At 46.6% G+C, this 19,946-nt stretch overlaps 1 protein-coding gene across 1 annotated transcript in view; it reads right to left on the bottom strand.

The window, feature by feature from the left end:
• PLA1A (phospholipase A1 member A) overlaps positions 1-19,946 on the bottom strand; it is a 32,158-nt gene that overhangs the window by 5,353 nt on the left and 6,859 nt on the right. Inside the window, exons 2-8 of the mRNA XM_055002172.1 lie at positions 17,809-18,010; positions 14,161-14,338; positions 10,537-10,645; positions 9,098-9,199; positions 7,144-7,233; positions 3,932-4,099; positions 86-175 (exon numbers count right to left, since the gene is read on the bottom strand). Coding sequence (XP_054858147.1) covers positions 86-175; positions 3,932-4,099; positions 7,144-7,233; positions 9,098-9,199; positions 10,537-10,645; positions 14,161-14,338; positions 17,809-18,010 — 939 coding nt within the window. The remainder of the gene's footprint in view (positions 1-85; positions 176-3,931; positions 4,100-7,143; positions 7,234-9,097; positions 9,200-10,536; positions 10,646-14,160; positions 14,339-17,808; positions 18,011-19,946) is intronic.

The raw sequence follows: 19,946 nt of genomic DNA, 5'->3' as shown, positions 1-19,946 counted from the left end.
CCTGGTTCGTGCTTAATTTTGGTTCGTATTTCAGTTCATGCCCATCTCTAGTCCCCAGCCCCCCTGGATGTTCTTGGCTACTTACCACAGTACGGAGCTGATGCAGCTGTGGCCAAGTAAACTTTTACCTCTCTGGGCAGTGTTTTCATGTCGATTCCTCCGTTGTCTAACAGTCCTGCAACAAGAATAGAGCACAATGTAGAAGAGCCATTGGCAGGAGCACAGAGAGCTGGGTTGTGTATAGGCCACAGCTCCTGCAAACATGATGTTTGGGAATAGGCACAAAATCCAGATTCTTGAAAATCTCAGTGTACGTTTAAAAGCAGATGAGTTTCTAGCCCTTGTGTCTATGAAGGCAGAGCATGAAAGTGAATAGTTGTGATGAAATCTCAAACGTGACAGGAGAGACAGGGCGAGATGCCCAGAAATTCAGTGCCCCGCAGATCTGCAGCCTCCCCTCCACAGCAGCAGACAGAGGATTTATGGTATGAAATAAGTATATCTACACCTATTTTCTCATAGTATATAATCTATAGACCACAGAAGTAACCTCTTGACAGAGTATTTCCCTTTAGTTCAGAATTCACAGAACCTGGCATGCCTCATGTAAGTGGATATGTGTTGTTATTCTTGAAAAAGGGTTTGGGTAGTTGGTTTATCCATGCTCTGCCCCATCAGCTTCACTCATCTGAACAGGGCCTTCGGCAGATTTGCCCTGCGAATAGGCAAAATCTACAACTGTGTCTGCACATGCTCATTTTCTGTTGTGGCCTTCTCTTTGTGGAATGGCCTGCCTTGTGAGGTCAGAAAAGCTCCCACCCTCCTGGCTTTCCACAAACTATACAAAACTGAATTATTCAGGATTTTTTTTACACAGGTAGGAGGGCTCGTACTGTATCCAAATAGTCCAAATGGTCTCTTTTGGGAAAGGGACAGGAAGTGTATACTATACTAATGTGTACTGACTGTTGCTGTAACCTATCGCATTGTTTAAGAGATGTTTCAGCTGTAATTCATATTGATGTGCACTCTGTAATCTGCCCTGAGTCTCACTTAGAAAGGCAGACTATAAATAATGTAGATAAATAAATAAAAATGCCCTCTGTTGTCATTGAGCAAAATTTGCCTTCTCACAGTTTTCAATTAACGTTATTTTTCACCTTATAAGCACAGAGCCAAAAATTTCCACTCTTGAGTCGGTTAGTAATTTAGGAACTAAAATATTTGGTATAAAATCTGCCCAGTGTAATGTCAAGGGTTTGATCCATTTCTGTCTCTCCTTGTTGTACCGTGGGCATTCAAATAAAACATGGGTTACAGTTTCGATAACACCCAGACCACAGCCACAATATCTGTTTGAAAAAGGTACACCCAAAATACGACCTTCAGAGACTGCAGAAGGTAGCGCATTCAGTCTTACAAGCATAATTGCTCATCTATATTTAGGGACTGTTAAGCCAAACAAATACGTTGGAGTCGTAAAACTTGGAGGGATCCCCATATAAAGGGAAGAACAGACTCTCCTAGCTCTACAGATGGTGCTGTTCATATCTATCTTCAAAATTAATTCCTTGATGGTTTTACGAGCTAAAGACCATCCTAGAGCAGTGATTACACCCTCTGCACATTGTAAAATATTCAGTTTTCCTTCAATTGCTTGGCTCCATGCACTAGAATAGTTATCATGCTTTAAGTAAAACAATCAGCTATTGTTCTTTGAGAAGATTATTTTAAGTTTCATGTTTGGAGCCAGAATCCAAGCTCTGGCTTCAGTAGAATGCTGGCCCAGTTCTAGTTTGAGGGCAAGACCCGCCACAAACTTTGGTATTTCACAGATCTGACGTAAAAACTGTGTTAGTGGTCCATCTATAGTTTCACCTATCTTATGAATCCACACTGCTGCGCCATATAGTAATTGAGGTATTACTTTGGTATTAACAACTGTAATTGCAGCTGGAAGGTATTGTCTACCTTTTCTATAGAAGAATCGCTTTATCGCTGCTCCGGGAGAAGCTGATAAGCACACTGTTGCTTTGTTCCTGAAGTGAAAATAGTCTGAGAATTTCTCTACACAAGACAGCTTACACGGGGATGCTCAAGTGTAGAGAGACACAATGTTAATCAGGAAGTGTAGTTTAAAAAGACAGAGCTGAAGACTTTCAATTTCATCTCTCTACACAGAGTAGTTTAAAAAAAGCCAGCAAAGATAGCTCCTCAGAGGGTTTCTTAATTTATTATTTTTATTTTATCGCATTTATATTCCGCCCTCCCCGCAAGCAGGCTCAATTTCATCTTTGCCTCCCCAAAGGCTGTTGAAATGAACAAACCCTTTGAGGAGTGATCTCTGCCGGCTCTGTCTTTTTAATCTATGCTTCCTGGCTAACATTGCATCTCCTTACTCTTGAGCGTCCCTGTATAAGATGTCTAATGTAGAGAGACTGAGTTATTACTGATAATGACATCTTTATCCTGCCATTCATCTTAATAGTTCAAAGCAGCATACATGGGATTATCACCAGAACAACCCTAAAGAGTAGATTAGGATGAGAGAGGAAGACCGGCCCAATGTCACCCATGACATTTAGGGAAATATTGTAGGATTGTCAACCTCTATAAGAGACCTATAGATCTCCTGGAATTACAGCTGATCTCAAGACCAATAAGATTAGTCCCCTTGGAGAAAATGGACACTTGAAAGGTGAACGCTATGGCATTATACCCTGCAGAGGTCCTCCCCTCCCCAAATTCCAACCTCTTCAGGGTCCAATTCCAAATCTCCAGGAATTTCCCAACCTGGAGTTCCCCAAATTTCCCAACTGGCCGGAGGCTCTTAACGTCAAGTTTGCCCATTTGGCACAAGAACCAAAGAGGGTCATCTTATGTTATCCCAGGGAAGGGTGACGATCACCTTGAATTCCCTTTCTCATGTTTTCCACCCAGCCATATCAGTCTATACAGATTTCATCCAACAGAGGAATTTTTGAAACACCAGAAACAAGAAAACAACCAAACTTCCTTTTAAACCTCAATTTCAGACAACTGAAGAATTTAAATTCAAGTTGATATAATTTCTTTTGACCATAAAAAGAAATCAGTGTATGTTCAAAAACTTTGGCTGAAAGAGTGATGGATCAGGAGGCCACGATGAATAAATGCCGTGTTATACCAGCTGATTGTTTAATGTATTTAAACACTGGAAGTCAGCTGAGCAATGAATATCTGTTTCAAAAACGATCTGTTTCAAAAAGTACTCCTGTTATTTGTAGGTTGTAGTTACTGATATTCTTTCATTTCCTCTCCTCCACCCATGCTTTTAAGGTGTTGGTTGGGCCTTGTTTTGCATTTGTCATTGAAAAAAACAGTTTTACTCTCCTAGTTGGAATTCTTTGGTACAAAGCACAGGCTGCATGGCAGCCTCAGAGTTTCGACATTGTTCCCCTTTCTTATTCAGCAGGAAACAATGACTCACCAACAAACTTGTGGTTAGAGACAAGGATGGTTGAAGTAGCTGATCTCCTCCCTGAGGCTGCAGCAGCCTCCGTGGGCGCCTCTGCTTCCTCTCCACCCCTGCCACACCACCCACATCCACTCCAAATATAGTTTGGCAACAAACCCCTCAGACTCTCAGGATGACCAGGGACCCAGAAATGTTGTCTCTCTGGACCCTCTCTTGGTGGCATTGCTTCCGCCATTGATCAAGTTGGGCTTTGTGACCCCCTCCACCCATTTCCTACTTGTACAGAAATTCAAGAATGATTTTAAAATCATCCATACGAGACTTTCATTCTAGTTTTCAACCTATGTAAAAAGCATATTTTATTTCCCTCTCAAGACCATGAGGCCACTTCATGATCTCCGCTGGATTCAAAACTACCCACCAAGTTCTAGATTTCTGGACACCTGATACCATTGACAGAGAGCCACAGCATACCTATTGTGGGACAGGAATGCAAGAAAGACCCAGTGCAGCGTACGCAGTGGCCAGCTAAGAAATCCTTGTAACTGGAGCAGGGAAAAGCTGTCATGGGGCAAGAGTCCTCCAAAGCACTTATGTAGAAATGCACAGCCCTCATGTGATCACAGATCATATAGTTATAGCCTGTAGGAGTGGGAGAGAGAGAGAGAGAGAGAGATCATAAAACCTGAGACCAGCAGACCACAGAGTTGGCAGGTATAGGCTCGTAATTGCTGTCCAAGCAATGCTTGCAGCAGGCTTCGTCATGAATGGTGGTCGTTAAGAAACTGATTTATCATCATGATGACTGCCGTTTCAGAGCTGGGGTTGGACTACACAGGTGCAATGAGGTTAAGGAATAAGGATGCTAGTTCCCTGCCAGGGGCGGGGGATCCCTCGCTCCCACCCACCCCCATCCCCACTTATCTAGTCAATGGGAGGAATGCACCTCCTGGGGTGTGCTCCAGGGTGGACTGGCACGCTCCTGGGCAGCATGGCGTACTCCTGTGCACCACAGCAGCCTGATTCGGGCTGGATTCGGCTAGAATTGAGCCGGATTTGGCTGGAATTGGGGCAGATTCAGCCAGAATCAGGCCGGATTTGGTCCCCATTCAGCCCCCTGGGGAGCACAGGAGTGCTCCCAGCGTGGCACATGATGCACACAATGATGTCACTTCCCAGAAGTGACATCATCACGCAGGGTGGGAGCATGTGAGAAGCCATAAGGTAGGTGCCGGGCCTCTGACCTCCCACCCGGGGGTTCAGGGGAACTGGCCACTCTAAATGAGGTCATAGCGTCCAGGCCTTGCACCTACATCGCATTATTCTCACAAAGGATTTTGCACCCCCAGGACAGCTATTGCTTTTGGACTCTGCTGGGTTGCTGAAAGGTTTTCTGCTACCTGCTTCTGTGCTCTGGACCTGCTGACCTGGATTGGGGCCAGCCCAGGGTTTCTTTCTCTGGAGTCTGAGACTTTGAAATCTTGTTTGGATTCTTTTGGTTTAGTCTGAAAGGTAACCTTGGGATGGGAGACTGAAAGTCTGTTTAAGTGCGTTTGTTTTGTTTTTTAGTGTTTATTGTTTTCCTCTTTGTTTGCACGGTTGTATATTTGTACCTTTCTGCACTTCTGTTAATAAACTCTCTGTAGTATAACTTTGTGTGTTCTTTTGGAATTTGCAAGCTCCAGTCTGAATCCAATACTGTGACCCATTTGGGCCACAGCTACCCAAATAGTCGTTTAGTGGAACTCAATCTGCAGAGTGGTCTACCTTGCAGGGTTGATTTCCTATTGACAGTAGTGATTCTGAACATGGGCTGAACAGGTATTCAAGATTAATTAATTGAGGGCAAAATTTTAGGATTTTGTTATGGGTCTAGGTGCTACTGTTGAGTTGATGCCCTTGGAAGAGGAGGCAGCGTGCGTGGCCCAGGGACGGCCTGGCTGGCGGGAGACCAGCACGTCCTCATGAAGATCTGCAACAGTTTCCCGGGGAACGCTAATACCAGAGGGCCAAACAACTCAGGACAGCAGAAACCTGTGATAATGGGTAAGACGCTAGCAGTTACGTGTGGGGAAATCCTATTTCGGATCAGGATCAGGGCACAGAAGGGGAGCAGAGTTAACTTTTCTCTTTCTCTGTCTCTCCCTGCCCCGCCACACCGTTTTCCGTATGCAAATCATCCACCCCAGCTGTTGTTTTTCTTACTGGGGAAACGTATCTGTATGTTTTCTCCTACACAGCTGAGGAGATTGAAACTGGGAAAACTGTGATGGGGGAAGATTAACTCTCCTTCTGCAAGGACAGCTCCATTCTGTTGAGTTGCTTCCCTTGGCTGACAGTCACTCTACACCAGGGCTTTTTTTTCAGCTGGAATGCGGTGGAAGGGAGTTCCGGAACCTCTTGAAAATGGTCAGATGGCCGGTGGCCCCGCCCCCTGATCTCCAGACAGAGGGGAGTTGAGATGGCCCTCTGCGCCATGCGACACGGAGGACAATCTCAACTTCCCTCTGTCTGGAGATCAGGGGGCGGGGGCCACCAGCCATCTGACCATTTTATTCGAGGGCAACCCACTGAGTTCCACCACCTCTTTTCCCAGAAAAAACCCCCTGCTCTACACGTTTCTGTTTCTACAAGTTCTCCACGGAGCCAACTCATTCTCTGCACAAACACACATCACCTTGGGAATTGGCTTCTGTTTTTTAAAAAAGGTATGCAAATAGGCTCAGAAAGCTGCTCCCAGGGGAGGGAAATCTCCCGCCTTTCTTCCATGCTTTTTTCCCCATGCAAAAATAATGCAGGGAAGAGAGTTTTCTCCTTTCTGCTGCCGCATGTGCACACAATATCTCCATGAGTTGGCTCTGTGGAGAACTTGTAGAAGACGTAACGTGTAGAGTGACTGTCAGTTGGCCTATAATCAGAGGAGATTCTTTCTGAACCCTGATTTCTTATGTCACCTGTACTTTGACGCTTTGTCCAGGGACCGCTGGTTTGTGGTATTATCAGAGAAGAAATGAAATTTCATTCTGTCCACACTTGTATGCTGCTCATGGCTTTAAAAATGTCTGTGATGGTATTCGTAAGCCATGTGTCATCCCCTTTCCATTTCTCCTGTGGGTCTTCTGCTGAGTAGGGCCCGTGACTAAGGAATGGACGCCCTTAACCCACTTCTATATATGACCAACCAAAGTCCCTGTCACTTTCATCCAGACATCTTACATGGGTACGCTTAAGTGTAGGGAGACGCAATGTTAGCCAGGAAGCATAATTTAAAAGATAGAGCAGTCAGAGATCACTCCTCAGAGGGTTTGTTAATTTCATCTTCGCTTCCCCAAGGCTCTGTCAATTTCACCTCCCCTTCCAGGAGGCAAGATGAAATTAAAAAGCCGTATGAGGAGCCATCTCCTCTGGCTCTGTCTTCTTAAATGACGCTTTCTGGCTAACATTGCATCTCCCTACACTTGATCATCCCCGTGTAAGATGTTTTGTGTAAAGAGACTCTTTGACAGCTTGTAGGGAGAGTTTGATGGGAAAGACCATCCCAGCCCCCCCCCCTCTATGGGAAAGCCATTGCCAGGCCAAAGAAAGTAATGTACAGAACATTTTTACCCCTGCCCCCCCTGGCCCATCATTAGAGGACAGGAATGATGAAAAGCAACTTTTAGTAATACGTGGTAAACTTTTCTCACCAGATGGGATGAAACGGGGGCAGCCCGGTTGATCTTGGCCTCCGTTGACATAATAATCTATGTGGCCCACCGGGATCCGGATGCCAAACTCTGAAAAAAGACTTGGATCAGATTTGCTCTGTCTCTAGATTATGCAAAACACTCTGCAAATATTGCGTGCAAACTGCCCCGCCCCTCCGCATTGGAGGATTAGTCTCAAGCTACAAGACCTCTGCCTTTCCTCCCTCGAAAAATCTTGCTCTGTGTGCATGTGTATGAAAAGGAAGAAAAACAGAGATCCTTTCGTAAGATTAGAAGACAAGCCCTGCTGGATCAGATCCAAAGGCCAGTTGTGGCCAGATGTGTGTTCCTTGGAAACGCGCAAGCAGAGCATTTCTTCCACAGGAGAAAGAGGAAGGAAGCACCCACAAGGGCTCCAGCAGACGGTCTATGAATAGTGTAAAGTCTGTTTCGAAAATGAAGACACGTTAAGGATACATTGGGATTGTGTTGTTCTTGGATCCAGTGGGGTGGATCCAAGCACCTTCCTTTAGCCTGAGGAGACCTTCCTCCACCTTAAGCGTCTCTTCTTCCCATGGAGGTCTGCTCCCAAGTTTGGAGGAAGGTTTCACACTTGAGCCAGAAGGGAAGGTGGGGTATAAATATTTTAATAAATAAATACATGCATAAATAAACTTTGTTCAGTGTGGGGGAAGGATGTGGTAAGACCCACCCCACTGTGTTTCATTAGAGTCCCCACTCCATCCATGTGTGGAAAAAAAGGCATTGGGCAATTTTCTAAAACTCCGGCTAGTTCTCTGCTGCGTCTTTGGGTGTCTTCTTCTCCTTCTACTGCTTGGTGTTACGTCCCTCATCTCTTGCTTCAAATCTCTATTCAAAGCTACATCTTTTTGGCCCGGTCTTTAGCATTCCCACCGTAACCAAACATTTTGCACATTCCACCACATTTGCCCTTCCCTCTTCACTGATGGCCTATTTGAAAGGTCCTTGGAGGCAGTGTGTGTGCGCAGTGCTCCCAAGTGATAGCTAACTTATGGCAACCCCCAGGGCTTTTTTTCTGGAAAAAGAGGTGATGGAACTCAGTGGGTTGCCAGCACAGGGGGCAATTCCTGGCGGGAGGTGGTGCCCCTGGTACCACATGCACATGCGCAAAGTGTGCACACGTTCCCAGGACTGCGCAATGACGTCACTTTGGGTCAGCTGGAACAAGGGGGGAAGAGTTTTTTAAAATTTAAATTGCCCTCAGCGAAAAGGGTCACATGACTGGTGGCCCCGCACCCTGATCTCCGCTGGAGTGGCACAGAGGGCAATCTAAGCTCCCCTCTGTCTGGAGATCAGGGATCCGGGCCACCAGTCATGTGACCATTTTTAAGAGGTGCTGAAACTCCGTTCCACCGCATTCCAGCTGAAAAAAAGCCCTGGCAATCCCTGGCAGGGTTTTCATGGCAAGAGACTAACAGAGGTGGTTTGCCATTGCCTGCCTCTGCAGCCCTGGTCTTCATTGGAGGTCTTTCATCCAATTTCTAACCAAGGCTGACCATGGTTAGTTTCTGAGATCTGACCAGATCAGGCTCACCTGGTAGAGACCTCTGTATACTTTCCTTGTAAAATTCTGTAAGGTGCCATATAACAACAACAACTACTACATATATATGTGGTTCTTCTAGACAGATTAGAGCCCCACTCAGAGCAGTGAACAAAGTCAGTGTTATTATTATCCCCACAATGCAGCTGGGGAGCTGAGGCTGAGAGGAGGGGCTTACCCAAGGCCACCTGCTGAGCTCACGGCAGGAGAGGGATTTGAACCTCCCAAGTGCTCATCCTCCCCTCCCCCGACATATTACCACCACAGTGGACATAATTCTCCACAGGAAATGGGGTGTTTCTAGTAGGAGCTCCTTGACTATCAATAATGTGTGCTGCGGTTGTTAGCATCGCCAGTGAGAGAGCATACTGTCTGCATCTGTGTGAACGGCTTCCACGAAAAGAGCATCTCCGGGATCTAGCCGCTCTTCAATGCTGGCTTTGGTGTATTTGGGCCCGGCAGGATCCAGACCTGGAACATGGTAAAAAGACAGTGGACGTGAAACATGACCCATTTGGCCTGCAAGAAGACCCCAATGGACTCCAAGGAACAAGAGCTGTTGAGTTCTTGAACTCCATAAACAGAAGCTTATGAAACTCTGTAGCTTTTTGTTAGGGAATTTTGGGTAACCCTTTGACTTTCAATTCAAACCTCATTGATCTGGGCTGCTCAAAGCCTGTGAGAAAATTCCTCTTACACCCCACGTTTTGCATTTCTGTTCCTGCAATTGTTTTTATAACATTAAAACTTAGAAAAATCAAAAAGAGTCCAGTAGCACTTTTAAGACTAACCAATTTTATTGTAGCATAAGCTTTCGAGAATCAAGTTCTCTTCGTCAGTTCGGATCAGGCATCTGACGAAGAGAACTTGATTCTCGAAAGCTTATGCTACAATAAAATTGGTTAGTCTTAAAGGTGCTACTGGACTCTTTTTGATTTTGCTACTACAGACTAACACGGCTAACTCCTCTGGATTAAAACTTAGAGGCCATGAAAAAAGGGCATAGCAAGTTTGCTTCCCCTATACACTGAAAGTTAAAAATGGTTTATATCTGGAGATATTTAGCTTTGGCCTTGGGGTATCCTTTCCCAGTTATCTTTTGAAATTGATTGGTGCCATCCAAGAATGTTATTTTTACTCTGTTCCTTTTAATTCCTGGCTATGACCTATCAGTCTCTACTGTTCAGAAAATCATGTACTTTGACTTGATTGTAAGAACTGGCTGTTTACAGAACTGTAAAGGCTTTTTACTCAAATGGGAGGGCCGTATTGTAGGGATGGAGTCTCAGATGCTTCGCTAATGAGTTAGGGACCGTAGATTTCATCATTATATTGCCTTACATATTATCTGCTGCTTTAAATATGTACTCCTATATACAACCAGTGCTCCATGTTGCCTGATTATGTTCTGCTTCGGTATTTTTTCTACTCTGGATTCTTACGCATACTATGTCTTTTAAACTTGTATCTATTTACCCCCTGGCATTGTTTATGGAAATGTTCTTGATACTGTATCGAAATGTAATTGATACTGATTGCACTCATCTCATACTGTGTAATCCGCCTTGAGTCTCAGTGAGAAAGACAGACTATAGAGAGGGTGGGGTTTGGGGAGGGGAGGGATCTCAGCTGTGCATAATGCCAACCAGTCCTGACTCCAAAGTGGTCATTTTCTCCTGGGGAACTGATCTCTGTTGGCTCGAGATCAGTTGCAATTCTGGGAGATCTTCAGCCAGCAGCTGGAAGCGGGCAACCCTGTGAAAGGCTTGGCCAGCTGACTGCCATTGGGAATGCTTGCTTTTCCTTACCGGTAATCCTTCCAAGGTGGCCTTTGTAGAAGTGGCCAACCAGACCTCCGACGTGTGCACCCAGGCTCACCCCAATAAGGTGGATGGATGACTCTGGAGCTCCCAAGGCCTAGAGAGTCAGATAGCCAGGAATCATTCCTACAGTTGGAGTCCTTTCCTCCCACCTCAAAGTATATTATCTCAGAACAATTGGATCATCGGTCCATTGCAGCAAGGATAAATAGAAGCGTTGCTTGGCACAAGTCAAACAAAATTTTATTCCAGGATAAATTTTCACAGCAGGGCTTTTTTCTGGGAAAAGAGGTGGTGGAACTCAGTGGGTTGCCCTCGGAGAAAATGGTCCCATGGCTGGTGGCCCCACCCGTGCACAAATTTTTACACTAGAATAAAATCTTATATTTGCTACAAAACTTGGTAGGGGGCTGCTACAAGTTCTGGGTGGATTTCTTCAGGCCCTGCTGGCTAAAATTGAGATTTGCCATATTCTTTCCTTTTTCTTTCTGTACTTTGTAGTCTATGAGACTGATTGCAACATATAGAGTGTCTCTACACAAAACATCTTAGAGTCTCTCTACATGTTACTAATTACCTAGGGTCGCTCAAGTGCAGGATTGTATATGTAGTCCCCAATTCACACACAGGCTGTTCTTGCTCAGTGCACATGAACGCCGCTTTCACGGGAGCTCCCTTTGTGTGACTGCAAGTGATTCCAGAGGGCAAAGCGCCAATTCTGCTCTGTTTTTGCTGTGAGAACACATACTGGAAGCTCCTTTGACTTGCCAATTTACATTTCTTTAAGGTGTGAGAAAATGTCAAGATCTGCATTTCAATGAAGGGATGTGGGGGAAACTGGGATGCTTCCAGCAGTTGAGGAGGAACTGATAAGAAATGTGTGAATGTACTCACACAGAGCAAATCTGATGTGTGACTGTGTGAGTGAGTGCATGGGAAGTTGGAGGGGGGGGTGACATGTGAAATGAGGTTCACTTGAGCGTCCCTAAGTGCTTAGTAATGTGTAGAAAGAATCATACACAAGTAGGATCAAGTGAAAGATCTTACATTTGTTCGCCCATTGTAGATACACATGCACCACTAGGACAGTCAGGGCTCATTTTGAGGGGGAACGCGCAGGAACACAGTTCCAGCAGTTCCCCAAAGAGGTCACATGACAGGTAGCCCCGCCTACCTGACTCTCAGCCATTTTGGCCCGTTTCAGCCTGGATTGGGGCCGAAGCAGCCCAGATCAGGCCTCTGATGGGTGGTGGATCACTCTCCCGCTCAGCAGTGGCCTGACCCTGACCATTTTCAGCCCCTTTTTGCCATTTTGGGCCCAATTTCGGCTCTGAATGGCCAGGATTGGGTCCAAAACAGCCAGGATAGGTGATGTCAGGGGGTGTGGCACATGCAAATCAGCTATGCTAATAACACACTTCCGGTGATGGAAAGGGGCGTGGCATATTCTAATGAGTTATGCTAATGAGTTATGCTAATGAGTTCCGCTCTTTTTCTACGAAATGACCCCTGAGGACAGTAATAATAAAATCTAATCTAAACCACTAGGGAGACAGAGTACACTTGAATATAATTCTACACAGAAAGTAAGGCATTTGAGCATTCCCACGTAAGATGTCTTGTGTAGAGAGACTCGTGCTTTCATAGGCTTCACTGGATACAAAAAGGCTCCTTTTTGGTTTTGCTGAAACAGCTGTTTTCTAAGTGTTGCTTGCAAGAATAGTATGTCTTTACTGCATTTATACCCCACCTTTTTCTCCAACGGGAACTCAAGGTGGCGTACATAATTCTCCTCCCTCCATTCTATTCTCCCACCCTCTATTTTATCCACACAACAACCCCGTGAGGTATATTAGGACGAGAGTGTGTGATTGGCCCAAGGCCCCCCAGCAAGCTTCGTGGCAGAGTCAGGGCCATATTATTCATAATATTATTCATTATTCTGCCCCTGGGCAGAGTGGGAAATCAAACCTGGCTCGCCCAGATCCTAGTCTGATACTCTAACTACTATACCACGCTGATTCAGAGAGCCAAGCATCAGTGGGTGGGGAGGGTCTTTGCCACCCCCACTGTCATTTCAATGTCACACAGCCTACTCTTTCACACTTTATGGTTGTTTCAGATTTCCCCCCTAGTATTTCTTTCACATATTGAACCGGTCGCTTTTTAAAGAAAAAATGCGGACCAGGATGTTGCAGGGTCAATAAAAGGGACAGCTGGAAAAGACCCTTCAGTGATGCACAATGCACAATGGGAGCCAGGGCCGTATTAACCCATGGCTGGGCCCCGAGGTGTTCAGGTATTTCGGGCCCCCTCTGGCACTTCAATCTTTCACCCCACTACAGCTGACAGCCTGACCCTGGTGTGGCAGGTACTAGACCACCACAGTACATAGAGCAATGTCTGTTTTGAGGGCCTCCTGAAAAAGTCACAATTTTAAAAATATTTCTATTTGCCATAGTAGAACTTTTCAGGAAAGCACATTTTGGGGGTATAATTATTCAATACTGTAATATTTTGAAGTGAATAAAACTTATTATTTATTAAAAAATTATAATTTATGGATAATTGCTTTAATATAAGAGACAATTTGTTTCACTTCAATAAGGAAGCAGTTAATTATCTTATTAACAGAGGTTATATAAGAGAATCAATTCATTGTAATTTATGTGGGGATGTGCCTCAGCCAAAAAAATTGACAGGCCTCAAGTCCCCATGGGGCCCCTGGGCTTCAGCCTAGTCAGTCTTATGAATAATACAGCCCTGATGGGGAGGCAGGGAGACAGGCAACTGAGACACCTAGTGATTGCCCATCTTGTAAATAAAACAGTTTCTTTTACACTGAGACGTAATTCTCACGTCTTGCCAGCTTTAAGGTTGAAGGGGGCAGGAGGGAGTGTGTTAGTGGGGCTAGAGGGGTCCCAGGAAGGGGTTCCAGGCCCCCACAAGACCCTCTGCATGAAAGAAGACCTTGTGCTCAACATAAGGTAAATGCCAGGTACTCCACCCTCCTGGTGGGAGGTGAGGGGTACGTAGCAACCCTAGTTTGTATGTGTATATATTTTTATTGAATTGTTCAAATATTTTCTATAAAACTCATTTTAAATGCTGGTTTAATGTCTCAGTGATTTAACATTGAAGTGTTTTCATGTTTGGGTGTTTGGTACCTTGGGGACCCTATTTGGGTGGAAAGGCAGCATAAAAACATTTGATGAGTGAGTGAGTGAGTGAGTGAGTGAGTGAGTGAGTGAGTGAGTGAGTGAGCTGTCAAGTTGCCTCCGACCTATGGCGACTCTATCAAGGAAAGACCTCCAGAACGTCCTCTCATTAACAGACTTGCTCAGATCCTGCAAACTGGAGGATGTGGCTTCTTTTATTGAGTCAAGCCATGAATGAATGAATGAAATAAAAACAGCTAAAGCGAGAGGACCTCCTGGCTACCGTTCATTTAGCAGCAACTTGGGCTGACAGTTCTAATGGGAAATGCTTTATAGGGCTCTGCAGCTTGCGTCAAGTCTCTGTGTGGCATTTCCCCCCCCCCAAGCACTGCCCCCCTCTCTCTTGGGTGTGATGGCTGCTCTTAGCCAGATTCAGAAACGCATTCTCACCTACCAGCAGCTTCTGGAGGAAGGTGAAGATTTCCAGCGCCAGCTTGGTGACGTTCTCCACGGCAGTGTTATAGGAGGCTGTGGACCCGTGGACCCAATCCACAGCAATGACATTGGCGGGGGCTGCTTGCAGCAAGGCTCCGACCAGCCCATTGATCCAAGAGGGCTTTGTGCCCAGCGCCCTGAGGAGACAAAAGCTGGTATGTGAGGATAAATCTTCCCAAGTTGGAAAAGCTGGAGCCTAAAGTGCAAAGGTTGGCATCTAGCAAAAGAACTGACTGGAAATGGACTAGTCACACAATGAGTGAAATAACAATAACAACATTTGATTTATATAACGCCCTTCAGGACAACTTAACACCCAGACAGAGCTGTTTACGAAGTGTGTTGTTATTGTCCTCATGACAATCACCCTGTGAGGTGGGTGGGGCTGAGAGAGCTCTGAAAGAGCTGTGACTGACCCAAGATCACCCAGCTGGCTTCAAGCGGAGGAGTGGGGAACCAAACCCAGTTCTCCAGAGTAGTGTCACGCCACTCCTAACCACTACACCAAACTGTTGGGATACAAAGGCTAATAAATAATAAAGAAAACAGAAGTCAAGTGGCAACACAGACTAAGATGCCCCCCCCCCAATAAACTGTCTGGAATCTAACCTGGGGGAGTCTTTCCTCAGCCATGAATTTGATCAACCACTATCAAGATTCTTCTACAGAGCAAAAACCGCTTTGTGGGAAGCTACCTAGAGCCTGTTGCTTGGGTCAGTGTGAAGCATAGGTTGCCTGACAGAAAAGCTTGGCCTGCAAACTGCACATGGGCCATTAATAACATAATAATAATATTTGATTTATATACCGCCCTTCAAGACAACTTAACACCCACTCAGAGTGGTTTACAAAGTGTGTTATTATTATTCTCCTGGCAATCACACTGTGAGGTGGGTGAGGCTGAGAGAGCTCTGAGAGAGTTGTGACTGATCCAAGGTCACCCAGCTGGCTTTGAGTGGAGGAGTGGAGAATCAAACCCGGTTCTCCAGATTAGACTCCTGCAGCTCTTAACCAGACATGGGCATGAACAGCATTACGAACAGAAAAAAAACATGAACAGCCCAATCTGGGCCGTTTCCAGATGGCTTACCTGAAGCCGCTCCATGCCGCAATGTTGTGGATTGTGCCGGGGAAAATGTGAAATATCGTGTTTTCTCGCGCGAGTTTTGCCCGACATTGTGCAAAACTCGCATGACAAAACGCGATATTTCGCGTTTTCCCCGGCACGATCCACAACATTGCGGCATGGAGCAGCTTCAGGTAAGCCATCTGGAAACGGCCCTGCTGTTCGTGAGGGCCCATCCTAAATGAACAGGTGGTCGTTGCAAGCCTCGTTTGTTGACTTCGGCAGCTGTTAGTCAAGCCAGACAGTCTGGCACCTGCAATCAATCCCCTTGGCAACTGGAGGCAGGGACTGAACTCTGTCTGAACTCCTTCTGGCTTTCCTTCTGGTTTTAACCCTTCAAAGTACTTCCAGCAGAGAGTCCCGTTTTTGCCACTGTGAAGAGAAAATGACAGCCAACGGGGAGACTCGTGGATCATGCCTTTCCTGGGGTGCAATCTCTCTGAAACTTGGGGGGTCTTCAGAGGACAGTGAGGACTATGTCCCCTACAAATTTGGTGGGTATTGGACATTGAGAAGGTCAGTTTGTAACCCCTCAAACTAGCTGCCAGCAGACACTGCTGTTTTTGCCAGAACAGGGCCCTTTAAACTATCAGCTGCCAGGCGAACCCCCCCTTGCTGCCTGCCAGCTGATAGTTTAAAGGGATCTTTAAAGGGCCAGGTAAGTGGGTTTGAGGGGAAGGGGGGCTAAGTGAGGGGTTTGGGGGTGGAGGTGGTTCTGGCCCCTATGAACAACGAACATGTTCGGGAACAGTTCATGTTCGTCCATGTTCATTGTTCATTGTTTGTGGATGGCAACAAATGACGAACAGGGTGTTCGGGTTTTTTTCCCCCATTCATGCCCATGTCTACTCTTAACCACTACACCAAACTGGTTCTCAGTCTCAGATGCCTCAAGCTTGTTATATGTCTACCAAACCACTCTCATCATGAGTTTAGAGTGACTTCTTAAGTTGGTTGCATGGAGAAGCCTCCTCTTATGCACACAGAGCATCAGCAAGCAGCATAGGAACAGGCAGAAATGGCACCCCATTCCCAAATGTTTTTTTTAAGATAACATGTATTAAAGTGGTATATCGAAGTTTCAGGTGGGTGGCTGAGTTGGTCTATCGTAAAAGAACGAGACTCGGTCCAGTAGCACCTTCGAGACCAACTAGATTTCCAGGGTGAGCTTGTGAGAGTCAAAGTCCTGACAATCTGATTTGCAGTACCCCTCCCACCCTTTTGCCTGGACCCTTTTCTACTCCACGTGTCCAACGAAGGGAGCTTTGACTCTCGAAAGCTCGCACCCTGGAAATATAGCTGGTCTCTAAAGTGCTCCTGGACTCCAAGGTTGTATCAAAATTATCCAAAGATAACAAGAAGCACCACCCAGTAAAGGAAAGCATCCAGATAACATTATGTCCAATCAGGGTATTCTTGACCCCCCGCCCCCACCCCCCAGGCAGAAAAAAACCCTAAACGTCATCTAAATGCTCTGAAGAAAGGGAGAAACTTGTTTTTTAAAAAAATTATTGAAAAAACTTTACAAAATTCGATTATCACATTGCAGGGCATGTAAAGATTATGACATCAGGAAATGGGCAGGGCAAACAATTCAGGAAGGTGGTTGTCTAACCTCCACAACAGCAGCTGCCTTCTCTAGCCAGGCACCTCAACAGGATCTTGCCAAACAGTCTCTGGCATTGCAGCTGCATTCAAGGTCAGAAAAATTGCCACAGTCTAATTCTAAGACGCATTAAAAAAAATCCCAAGAAATATTCAAGTACATTACAGGGAGAATCTTCTGACCAGCTGCAGGTGACTCATCTATATGGATGCCCCCCTCTGCAGCTGAGAGAAGGGGGAAAGCTAAGCTGCATACCCCTCCCCAGCCTGTAAAAGGGCTTCCCCCCTTTCCTGCCATTACAGCATCCTTTTGTAGGGGAAAGGCAAGTGAGGAGAAAGGGGGGTTTCTTGGACACAGGCGGCCCCAATGAAATTGCCATTGCGTTTTGTGGAGGCACAACAGGAGGAAGGGAGAGGGTTGTGGGTGGGTGGTGGCAGCAGCAGTGAATGGTTCTGAAAAGCAAGTAAGTGGATACCGTTTCTGCCTGCTTCCATGCTGCCTGCACTACAGTTGCCAACTCCAGGTTGGGAAATTCCTGGAGACTTGGGGTCGGAGCCTGGGGAGAGTGGGGTGTGGAGAGAGGGGAGGAGCCTCGGCAGGGATGTGATGCCATCGAGTCCAACCTCTGAACTTGAATTTAGTCTGAAGATCCGTTGTAATTTTAGCAGAACTCCAGGCCCCTCCTGGAGATTGGCAATCCTACTGCTGCTGGTGCCATGGCAGGGTCCCATTTTTGCACCCCTGTGCAGATGCAGCCTAAATTAGATTTAAGCCCTTTTAAAAGTGCCGTTCGTTACTGTTACGGTAGAGCTGAAAAAATCAAAGCCATTTTGGTTGACTGGACCTCAAAGTTGTCCATGTTTGTAGACAGTTACCTAAAACCGTGGATGACTATTTTTGTTCCCAGGCTGGCATTGAAGCTGGAGTTCTGGATGTCCTCGATACTCGACAGCAGCTGCCCGCAGCTGGGATGGACAGAAGTGAACAGAAGGAACTGGACCTTGAGTGTGGTACCCCGCAAGAGGTTCGCTGACTGGAAGTCTGTGCAGGATGTGGGTCTCACAAGACTCTCAGGCCCTGAAAGGCAATCGAGCAAAGGAAGCAGTGGCAGGTATTCCATTTGAGGCTATGGTGGATGGAACAGTTTTCAAGAAGAGGCTGGATGAGTATTTGCCAGGGATGCTTTAGGTTCATCCTGCATTGGGCAGGGGGTCTGTATGGCCCCTTCTAACTCTGTGATATCATTGAAGGGACTTTGAAGTCCAAGGATCGACCCAATCTGCCGGCAGAAATGCTCCCTGAAATGAAACCCTGCCTTCAGGTCATAGTTAGGAACCCCTGGTGGGGTTTCCATGGCAAGAGACTAACAGAGCTGGCTTGCCTTTGCCTGCCTCTGCAACCTGGGTCTTCCTTGGAGTTTTCCCATCCAATTATTAACCAAGGCTGACTCTGCTTAGCTTCCCAGATCTGATGAGCTCAGGCTCTCCTGGGCTATCAGGTCAGGGTAATGCTCCCTATATTCCACATATTTTAAAAAGTACATGAAAAGTTGCTGTCATCTTCAAATTAGGGGTTGCCAACTCTGGGCTGGGAAATTCCTGGAGATTTGGAGCTGGAGCCTGGGGAAAGTGGGGTGTTGAGATGGGGGAGGGGGGGGCTCAGCGGGTATAATGGCACACAGTCCAACCTCCGATGCTGCCATTCTCTCCAGAATATGTAAATTTGTCATATGTAAATTTGACTCAGTCAAGCTGGGATTGAATAGAGACTATGAATGGTTATCTCATTATCAGAAGTAACTGACTTCCTTAACAGAAGCAAACTGATCTCCATATCAGAAGCTACTGTTTTCATCTACTCCACCCTCCCCTCTCCACCTATATATCTGACCAGTTTCTTCTTGCCCTCCATGCATCTGACAAAGAGAGCTGTGATTCTCGAAAGCTTATGCTACAATAAAGTTGGTTAGTCTTAAAGGTACTACTGGACTCTTTTTGATTCTCTCCAGGAGAATGGATTTCTGCTGTCTGGAGATCAGATGAGATAGGTACCCATGCTAGTCTATCTGTAGCAATAGAGAAGAGCATGAGTCCAGTAGCTCCTGTAAGACTAACAAAATTTGTGGCAGGGTAGGAGCTTTCATGAGCCACAGCTCACTTTATGGCTCACAAAAGCTCATACTCGACCACAAATTTTGTTAGTCTTACAAGTTCTATTGGACTCTTGCTCCTTTCTACTGGAGATCAGTCATAATTCTGGGAAATTACCAGGCTCCACCTTGAGGTTGGGAACCTTACTTCATACTTGTCAGGGCTTTCTGCAGCCACCACTGGGCGGGGCGCCGAGCAGTCTGCTCCTGACATCAGAGGGGTGCCAGGGATGCTGCAGGACCCTGCTCTGTGAAAGGAGGGGTGGTATACATCACCCAGACTCCCTCTCAATCCACTCACTGGTCTGCTCAACCTGTGCCACTCACCCCCTCGGGCCTCTCCTCCTCCATCCACTCTCTTCCTGGTCTTCACTCTTGCTCCACTCCATCACTCCTACTCAAACCCACCACCCCAGAGCTCTTCCCAGCCATCCTTTATAGGGCTTCCTTTCTCTGCTCCGCCCTCCTTCCAGCCTGGTCTTGGGCTGCCCCAAGTAGTTGCAGCTGGGGTAGCAGATCTGGCTCCACTGACCAGCACCAGCTGTGCCTTGTTCTCTGGCTGCCAAGCCTCCCTGCCTCTGCTGATTGCCGAAGGCAGGTCCAGCTGCAGCCCCCTGGCTGGCTGCCAGGCCTCCCTGGCTGAGCTGATTGCCGAAGGCAGGCCCAGCTGTGGCCCCTTGGCTGGCTGCCCAGCTCCTCCAGCAGAGTGCCTCCAGCAGCTCCACCTGGAGGGGCTTGGCTCTTGGCATCTCCTGGGCCAGGCTACTATCCTCTAGCTGGGCTCTGGGCTGTTGGGGCTGCTGCTCCTTCTCTTCAGGCAAGGGCTCTGTGTGGGCGAGTGCTGGGTTCCCAAACCCACTCTCC

Source organism: Eublepharis macularius, chromosome 18 (assembly GCF_028583425.1).
Source record: "Eublepharis macularius isolate TG4126 chromosome 18, MPM_Emac_v1.0, whole genome shotgun sequence".
Taxonomy (NCBI): domain Eukaryota; kingdom Metazoa; phylum Chordata; class Lepidosauria; order Squamata; family Eublepharidae; genus Eublepharis; species Eublepharis macularius.
This window is presented reverse-complemented; position numbering and strand designations above follow the sequence as displayed.